We start from the raw sequence: 10178 nt of genomic DNA on the forward strand, positions 1-10178 counted from the left end.
GTTTTGAAAAAAATCATTATTTTTCTTGCTATATTTAATGTGTAGAAAGTAATAGGAACTAGGAAGCAACCCAAAGCCAACAAAATCAAATCCTTCTACTGGACAAAATAAAAGAAAACAGAGTTAGCTGTCCTACAGGAATTTCCTTAAATCTTTACATTTTGTTGTTTTGTTTTCCACGGTCCAAATTTATTCATTTGCTTATTATTACAGCAAAATCCCATTAATTTGCTGCAAATTTTAATGTAATGGGACAAATAAAATTTGTTATTATAACATCTTAAATTAATTCTTGAAAATGGTATTTAATCTTTTTATACTTTAGTTCAATATAATTAAATTTTTCACTTTTATTATTCTATTGCACACTGAAGATTACATGAAAATTTAGTCAACTGTATTCAATCTAATCTATTTACATGTTAATCCAATGCTTAAATTTATTTTTAAAAAATAATCTCATTATCTTTTTTAAAAAAAAATAATTAAAATTACAAATTTTGATCTACCAATAATATTATAAAATAAAAATAAATAGACTAATCAAATTTTAATACTATAAAAGAGACTAAAATCATAATCAGACTATTTTTTAATTATTATTTTATGCGCTGAGCTGTAGACCTGTTCTTTGGAATTTTATAATGAGTTTGACACAAAAGATAGGACCAGAAAAGGAAGCTAGGCCAGTTTTCTCCATAGAAAGGGAAGATGCCAGTTTTTGATCCAATCTAAAGAATTATTATAAGCAATAGCTTCCATTATTTGTTCATTCATCTAAAATAATTTATTCAATCCATATATACACAAATATAGGAATAATATTAATATCTTTTCGGTTAAATTAGGCTTACCATCTTTATATTATATTTGGTTTAATTTTTATATCATCATTAATATTATATCTTAATCCAAATCACTAACTTATTCAGAATTTAAATTTATTAATTGACGTGAAAATTTAAAAACCTGAAACTTAAAACCCTCTCCGTATAATTATAGGTTTTATAAAAGTTTGAACCGAGTAATAATGATCCTAATGTTTTATTATTATTTTTATTGTTACACAGGTGTGAACATGGTATGATTTTGTGTGTGTAATTTTTCTAATGTACTTTTTTTTAAAGATTTTTATTAAAGTATTATTTTTCATGTAAAATGCGTTATTTAAATACAATTTTTCCTCCAATGTTTAATTGAAAAAACGGAACATTTTATAGATGGCCTGTATAGATGTACATAATTAGTTTAATTGAGGTACACAGGAATGCAATTCATGTGAAATTTACATTAACCATTGCTTGGCTTCCATCATTGCATCAACTATAAATTAAAAATCATAAACTATGGCATCACTTTCTAGAATGCCTCTATGATTGAGGAGATAGAAAAACAAACCACGTCAGCCACTAAAATATCATGTGAATATATCACCAATGATTATGATTATGATTTTAGATTTTATAATTTTATTTTAAAATTTAAATTAGATAAATAAAATCTACATTTAAATAATATATCGATACAATACCTAAGTAATTAAATTCCATTCGATTAATCAAGAAAATACTCAAGGTCATCACATTAAAGTTAAATCGTGAAGTCAATGTATTTGATAAACTGATTAAATCATACGCACCATTAGTGTTAAAGAAAACGAGTAGATTTTGTTTTATGATTCAGCAACTTGCATATTTATATTGGAAAAATGCTTCCACGAAACGGAATATGAACGATGCATGACAAGTTTCCTAGTTGAGCTTATTGCAAAAAGGAAGCCCATACAAAATACAATTAAAAACATGTGTGTAGATGATATATAATTGGAATAAATTGTTACGAGTTAATTACGTACTGAGTGAAAATATGTAACATTCAAACAAATTATAAGAGGAAAGTAGTATATTAATAAAGTTAAAAAAAGTAATTTCACTTTTGTTTATAAAAATCAAAAGCTATTATAGTTTTTACTTACTTTATCAATTTCCTTTTGCAAAACTCAGCAATAATAATAATTATTTTCCACCACCAATACGTATAGCATAATAAATATATGATACGAGGACATAAATGATAAAAGTATAAGCTGATTAAGATGTTCAAATGATGGGGAAAATACAAGGAAATAAATTAGTGATTGTTTCTCATTCGGAGATGCATAAATAATATGGAAGATGGTTACGTATTTGAAATTAGTACTGTTGTGTGGTGGAGGACTGGTTGGTTTGACACCGCCATTTCTAACTCTATCCCCACTTCAATTATTTTGCCCATTCTCACCTTTATTTTATTTTAATATTTGTTCTTCTTTTACGATGTAAACCTTAATATATTCCGATAGGATAATAAAATGTAAACAAAACTTTTTAAATTTTAGATTTTAAATTTTTAAAATTTAAAATAATTCGATTTATTTTATTAATCTATTACTATTTTATGTTAGACTCCTCCCTTCAGTAATATATTGTCATATTGATAATTTGTTCAAGTGATATTATCAATTAAAATGTGATTTTAATTGTACTTTTAATATTTAAATTGGATTTGAATGGAATGTTGTTAGCTTTGATTAGGTGAAGTTTGGTTGACTCGGAAAGGGAGAGAATCATATAAAATCAGATTAAATATTAAAATATTTCAAGCAAATAATTTAGTTAAACCAAGCTGGACTTTGAAATTGAAGTTCATGTATACATTTAGCTTTCGTTTTCAACTGCTTACTAACTTTGTGGTTATTGGATGATTTAGGTCTTCATGTAACGAAACTGTTTGTTTTTATTCAGAAATCTTTTTATTGAATGATTGATTTACAATCAATATACGATTCTACCAGTCAAACTAAATAATTTTTATTAATCCGAAATATCTTTTTCTCAATCATTGGATCCAAGCTTTGAGCTCATCTCTAAATTTTTTAAATTTAACTCCAATTCAATTTGATTAGTACAATATCGTTAAAAAATAAACAAAACTATATTAGTATGACAATTTATTTTCAATGATAACATGATATTATCTTACGGTGACACATCAGTATAAGTGATTGCAATTAATTTTTTAACGACATGTGATCAAAACGGAATTAAAAAATAAAATTAAGTATAATTCCAAAAAAAATAATTAAATAATTAGAATATAACTTCAAAAATAAGTGAGCGGCTAAATACGTAATTACTCTCATTCCGATGAGAGAGGGGGGAGCCCAAGCATGCAGGATTCTCATTCAATTTGCTGTCATGCGATCAATTACATGCCAGCATATTGGCATCAAACACCTCATGAGATTTATCCATCTCAGAAATCTCAACTTTTTCCCATTTTATATTTCAAAACAATCTTAGAACTGCAACTTAATTAATTATAACATAGCTAATTTCGGCATAAATGGTTCTGGTTTCGGCTTCAAATTTAAAGCAGGAAAAATAAAATAAAAAACTTCATGCTGGACGGTGCAGCTACGTTAACCAAATTGGGTTCTTTGAGCAATGTTGTCTATTTGGTATTCAACTGTCTTGTTTATTAAAAATGTTAATTACCTTGATGAAACAAAACTTGCAAGAAAAGGTAGTTTCATTTCGAACACATCAATTTGCACTGTTCGGGGTATTTGGCTAGATTATGATGGAATTTTCTATAATTGACTGGGGGGATGTATTATTAGTCTTGCTGGATGGCAATGCCATTTCGCTTTCCATCAAGGAAGCCATTAGTTTGTTGATTTATGGTAAAGCTTTTTATAGTAGTCTTTGATGCTCCAAAGCAACACTAAAATGTTGTCCACTTTCACAAGTCCCGGCAGCCATCAGTTTCAACCGAACCCGAAAATGATTCGAGGATGGAATGATCCAAACCTAAAATGATATGAATAAGTAACTTGAAATGACCCGAATTCAAATGTCAAACATAAATAACAAAGCCTAAATGAACCGAACCCAAAATAATTCAAACTTTGAAATGGTCCAGGTCTACTCAGAAACTTGCATTATTATTCATGCCTTACCCTATATATCCCATCATGAAGGAAGTTATATCAAAAGTATAAATGAACCTATACCCCGAAGTCCAAAGACACCTACACTTTCCACGGTCTTGGTTTATAACATGATTCAGCACTGCAGCTTCAAAGCAAAAGTTTCCGCCAACCCCGGCCTAGGCCCTACTTGGCACTAAATAAACCGAACTCGATCTCCTTATCAATAATCGAAATGACTTGATAATCAAGCATATGCAACAATATCAAACTAATGAAACCTTTGGCAAATAAACAAAATCTGCATAATCGAACAAAACATACAGAAATGCGATCAAATGGGACTGTGCATGAAATCGCATGCTATAATGTTGCATGCAAATTTGAAAACTTTGCTTAACGATCAAACATATTCATCCCTTCCCTTCACATGATTCTGAACATATTCCGAAACAAACCACAATAAAACAATCAACATGAAAAAGAAAAAAAATGCATGAAAAACTATGAAAAAGAGCAATGAGAATAGGTGCATAATACCACTTCTTATTTCTATAAAATAATATATACAACGAAACTTGAGTTGACTTGAAGATACAAAGGGAAAAGGCAAAGGTAGAGTTACCTCAAAATAATCCCGAAAGCAAGCCAAGTTTTACATTTCGACTTTAATGTCATTCAAGCCACATTACTATGAATAGATGAGATGTTCAGATTTAAGTACTCACCCCTAGAGCATAAGCGTGGAAAAGTACTGCTCAAATTCTTGATCAATGGTCGGTTTCCTTTTTGTTTCGGGAGCCTCTGCAGTAAAGTACATATGAAAGAAAAGGTCAGATTTGTATAAGCAATGCATCTATATTTTCAGTCTTAGGAACTACCTTGGTTGACGCTCCATCGTCCAGATGAAAGAACATAAACATTTGGATTTGCCCCGTCGGAGTTAAGAATTTCTTCAATTTCCTTATCTTGGTATTGCTCTATGGTATATTTTCCGTATCCCGAGTAGATGTAATCTATATTGTCTCCATACTCATCAAGCGTCTCCTGAAGATTTTCAGCTAGTCTCGCATCAGCAGTTTCAAGCTCATCACCAGGTGAAGATAGTACATCTTTTCCGACACTGCTTGATGCAACAGTTGTACCATCGGAATGGGAACATTGGGATCTGGATCCCCAATCGGGTGACGAGGAGGAAGCACTGTTGTCTAGCAAACACTTGGCATCAGCATGCATAGACATTGCGGTGTCCGAATCTTCAGCAAAGCTATTGCTATCTTTTGCCAACTCAGTTTTGGATACATCATAGTCATTTGCTCCCTTTCCTTTGAAAGTGCAAGAACCGAACCCCTCTATTTCTGTGACACTGCATAAGGAAGGAGGCTTCAACGACAAGCTTTGCTTCCAACATTGATGCTTCGGTAGCGGCAAGCCCAATTGCTCAGCCTCTAATTTCCTTTTCTTGTTTATGTCAACAACGATGAGGGAATTTTCAAGATAGCTGAAAATGAAAATAGAAATAGGAATAAGAAGTCGGCAGGTGGCCTACATAGAATATCGATTTCCTTTCTCATTTGCTAACCAAAAGTTATAAAATAGAAAAATATCCAAGATACCGTAGCCACCGATTGCTTTCTGCCTCATTAAGGATTCAAGCCAGACCAACAAGTTAAAGTACTTATAAATCCAGTATAATAAACTAATAAATAATATCATCCAAGAGTTAACAGTTCTTTTCAATTCTGATCCGATCGCAAAACCAAACAATCCGAGTCCAAAAGTAAACCCGAAATGATCCGAATTAGTAGCCTAAAATCACCGTACTCGAGATGACCTGACCTGGAAAAACTAGCACAAACCCAATCTAATCCAAAACCAATCCGACACGCCTAACCGATAAACTAAAAGGGTAAAACCCCATCAAGCAAAGAGAAGCCATAGCTGATAAATGACAGTTGCAAAGCTAAATAAACAACAAAAGATCAAACTGTTAACTGACACCCATAAATCATAACTTCCATACACAAAACCCTCTCGATTTAGTAAGTTGTTAGCTTATTTCACAAACAAAAAAGAAAACAAGTTGAAAAACATGCTGTGAAATCAAAACAAAGACCCCATGATTCGAAAGAAAATTAACTAACAAGTACATGTCAACCAAATAAGGCAAGAAAATTAGAGACCCAGAAAACGAACCTCTTAATCTGAGATGGGTTTGGTTTTTTATTATCTATTTCCATTTTCTGACAGCATCGCCGGCGAAATCTTCAACTCTCAGGTGAGAGAGGATAAAGAGGAAAGTCAAGTAAGGGACTACTTTTTTTCCCTTGTTCGTTGATATCCGATATATTAAATAATTTTCGCCATCTTTTCACTTCTCATACGTGGTTGAGCGTGAGAAACATTATCTAATAATGTCTTGACACGTTGTTATCGTTATTTTCATTGTCGAATGAGCGAGTGAGCTGATAACTCAGATAAGGACCATGCTGAGGCCACGTGAGTTTTTCGGAGGTGGCGCGATGATCAGTACATCAAATTGACCACTATCCACAAATACTACTATTATATTACTTATTAACTTAAACTATCGGTTTGGTCACTTATTTTTTAATTTTGTCCAAATTGGATCATTAAAATTAAAAAAATATGTTTCAATCACTTAAGTTATCAATTTATTATAATTTAATTATTTTTTTTAATTTGGTGGTTAGGTACAAAATTTTTTATTAAGGGTCTTTGGCTTGAGCTTCCTTCGTGTATTTTATATTTTAGCTTTTCTTTTCATCAATAATATGATATTATACGTCATCAGTTTATTGGAAGATAATAATTTTTAATAGAAAAATATTGACACGATCCTATTAGATAAATTAATTTATTAAATAATTTTTTTAAATTGATAATATTAGTTTTAATATAAAAATATCACGTTGCTAAATGAGTATATCTCACTATATTATATCAATAATAAGTTTTGATCCTTAGTCAACTAATTATTTTTATCAAATAAAATAAATTATTTTGATCAAAATTCAAATTATAAAGGTTAAATTATTTTGTTTAAAAATAGACCAAAATAAATATTTTAGCAAATACCAATGATAGATTTTCTGATATCGTCGCAAGATCAAACTAATTTTAAATATGAAGAACGTGAAATTCAATTCAGATTAATTAGTTGAACTGAAAAACAATTCATCGGGCAATTTAATTATATAACGTGAACACAAACAATTAAGATGTAAAAATGTGAACTTGTACAATCAAATTTGTTTATTATTGTTGAATTTGTTTAACAAAAAACAAAAGGCCTAAATTTAGGAACAGTATCTATATTTGCCAATTATTACCAAAACTTTTGTTTGTATTTTAGAGTTAAAAGGATTTTACAGTTTACTTGTACATGATTTATATAAGTTTCTACATTGATGCCTCTTCTTTTTTTATGGACGATGTGTAAAAAGTAAAAAAGAAAACTAATCAGGGTGAAAAAAACAAGGGTAAAAGTAAAACCCCACGAATCATATTTCTAATTCTAATTGCTTTGGAGAGACTTGCATTACCTAGTTATGGACAGTGGACCTTTCCATATACTACTCCATATTGCCACTCCTCTCTAACTGTTGCCAGAGAGCGGTGAACCGTGGTTCCTAGTTTCCCTTTCCCGGACAACGGCAAGGTGATAGCGTATGTGTTAGGGTAACTTTGCCGTGATCACGAGGTAAGCATTCGTCAATCCCTCGAGCATCGAGAGCTTTCGATATGTATAACCGAGACTTCATTTTTCATGTTGATGTGGCAGATATGGTATCTTAGGATGTTCGGAAGCGGAGACCGTCACCTATGTGTCTCGTGGTGGGGCACATCCAGCAGAAGATACTTGGACCCAGAACCTGAAACAATAAGACCACGACAGATGAAATAAGCGTTGTAAATATTTACAAGGAAGCAATGCGCCAAGTTCATGATGTTCAATTTAGTCTAGATCACTAAAACTCGACATATGGAGGCCACTTAAGATATATAAGATTAGGGATATTTCAACACTCAGAAGCTACCATCTAAAGCTAACAATTAAAAGAATGAGTCCTGCGATTCAACAAGATAACAGTTCCATTACAAGTGGTTACCGATGATAGATTTTCATAGGCACCAAGATCATACGGATGCTTGTACACGGTTCCTCCTTTCTCTGCAAGGCACAAAGCTCTCACCCCTTCATGATACTGCCGCATTCGAACAAAAAATTAAGTAAAATTTAAAATCATAATTGAAATAAACAAAATACAATGCGTTTAACATTCTCGTTACCTCGATTGTCGTCTTGTTGTGCAAAATGAGGTAGATATGCCAACCCAGCAAAACACTTAAGGCCACACTTAATGGTAGTAGCAGCAGTCCAGAAATAACCTGAAGATGCTAAATCGTAAGTATAGCACTATTATGGTGAGTTGTAGCTCTAGAAGGTCGATAATCATTGACATTACATATATGATTCTGAAAGAATCTCTCTGCTGCTCGTCTATTCGGAAATCACTATTAAAGCTACCGAAGAGTAGAACCTGTCGGTTTAGAGAATAGAAAAAACAATGAGAAAACGACCAAAACACCTCATCAGAACTCGCTGACGATGGTTTCAAGATCTCAGGGTGAAAATAAATGTGTTATTCATGATAGGACATACCAGAGAATAGAAGCAAGCGATTACGGCATATACAACAAAGACGAAGGTCTTGTGGTTGGCATGGCCAACACAATTATTAATCCAAACACAATCTTGATCCTTAAAATCAAGAAGAGCACTTTAGCACATTATCAGGGACATTCCAGACATGCATGAAGAAATAACATAGATTCCACATACCATTCTCAAAATGCACCTCTTGCAAATACGGCAGTGATGTGCACGAGGAGGCTTAAAATGACAACAGTTTTGGCAATATCTCAAGTCCCCTCCCTACAGAAAACATGTGTCTATTAACCTCCCAAATGTTTAAACAACTCATCGGCTACGTTAGATCAAACATGAGCCAGAGAGACAAATGCTTTAAAGTTATACGTTAAACAAACAACAAAATTACAACAGGGACACTAGACATAGTTGCACTCAAGTAGAATTTTATGTTAGACGAATTTATAAAATTCTAAGGATGACAACATGTTAACAATACAAATAAAATATTTAAAATATATAATAATTTAAAATTTTGAGAGTTGCTTGTTCATCTCCTGTCCATCTCTGGATAGTTACATGCAATAATCACAAAAAATGCAATGACCCCAACATTGTTCTGTTCATTTCCTGCAAACCCAAATGGCAAACATGAATCGTTTTCATTAAAAAAACATGAAATTTGACATTATTTAGAGGGGAAAAATAAAATCACAGAAACAAATTCAGAAAGGAAACATAAGGAACCTGAAAAGACGTAGGAAGAACATGGAATTTGCTGAACGTACCTTGCGTTTGATCTCATGGATAGAAACTTTGGAATCTTCGATGTCGGGCATGTAAGTAGAAGGCACCCGACCCGGATCCGCCAAGATGGAAACGGTGTAATTAAACACACACATCACGGCAACAGCGGAATAAACGAGGGCGTTAATCATACGAGGGGAGGTCATTAGACCGAACCAGCGGTCAATGAAAACGAAGACCGCACAAAAGTAAACAAAAGCGATGATGGAAACGACAACGGCTACGGGGAAGGAAAAGCTGGAGCCTAGCCTCATGGTTATGTGTTTACAATATAATATTAGGATAAGTGGGGGATGCGCCGGCGTGAAAAACGTCGGCGTTTACGGTGCTGCTGATAGGTGATCTTTTTTTCTTTTCTTTTTTTGAAAAAAATGTTCTGTTTTGCGGAGAAAAGTTGTTATATTATGATTTTGGTTTAATATATCAATAGCACCTAAACTTTATAGTTTTTCTCAAATTAGTACATAGTTTTTTACCACTTTAATACCTAAACCTGAGAATTATTCTCAATATGATACCTATGGCTAATGCCATTTATTTTGTTGGCCATTTTGATATCTGAATTTGACAATTATTTTCAACGTGTTACCTATTTTTTTTATAAAAAAAAACTTTAATATCTAAACTTAGAAATTGTGCGTAGGTATCACCTTGAAAACAATTGTCAAGACCATACGTCAATACAAAAAAAATACCAAATTCAGAGTTCAATTAGTATATTAAGTC

At 32.2% G+C, this 10178-nt stretch overlaps 1 protein-coding gene and 1 pseudogene across 1 annotated transcript; both read right to left on the minus strand.

Annotated features, from left to right (window-relative positions):
* Window positions 1-3428: 3428 nt before the first annotated feature.
* Window positions 3429-6293, minus strand: LOC120113814 (protein FAR-RED-ELONGATED HYPOCOTYL 1-LIKE-like). The gene is made up of 4 exons (XM_039134863.1): window positions 6167-6293; window positions 4852-5471; window positions 4699-4774; window positions 3429-3851 (listed from the first exon to the last, which is right to left on the minus strand). The coding sequence occupies exons 1-3, from the start codon at window positions 6208-6210 to the stop codon at window positions 4701-4703; spliced, it is 738 nt and encodes a 245-aa protein (XP_038990794.1). The 5' UTR covers window positions 6211-6293; the 3' UTR covers window positions 3429-3851; window positions 4699-4700.
* Window positions 6294-7758: 1465 nt separating this feature from the next.
* Window positions 7759-9783, minus strand: LOC120113673 (annotated as a pseudogene).
* Window positions 9784-10178: the final 395 nt, after the last annotated feature.

This window comes from Hibiscus syriacus, unplaced genomic scaffold (genome assembly GCF_006381635.1).
Source record: "Hibiscus syriacus cultivar Baekdansim isolate YM2019G1 unplaced genomic scaffold, ASM638163v2 tig00110213_pilon, whole genome shotgun sequence".
Classification (NCBI taxonomy): domain Eukaryota; kingdom Viridiplantae; phylum Streptophyta; class Magnoliopsida; order Malvales; family Malvaceae; genus Hibiscus; species Hibiscus syriacus.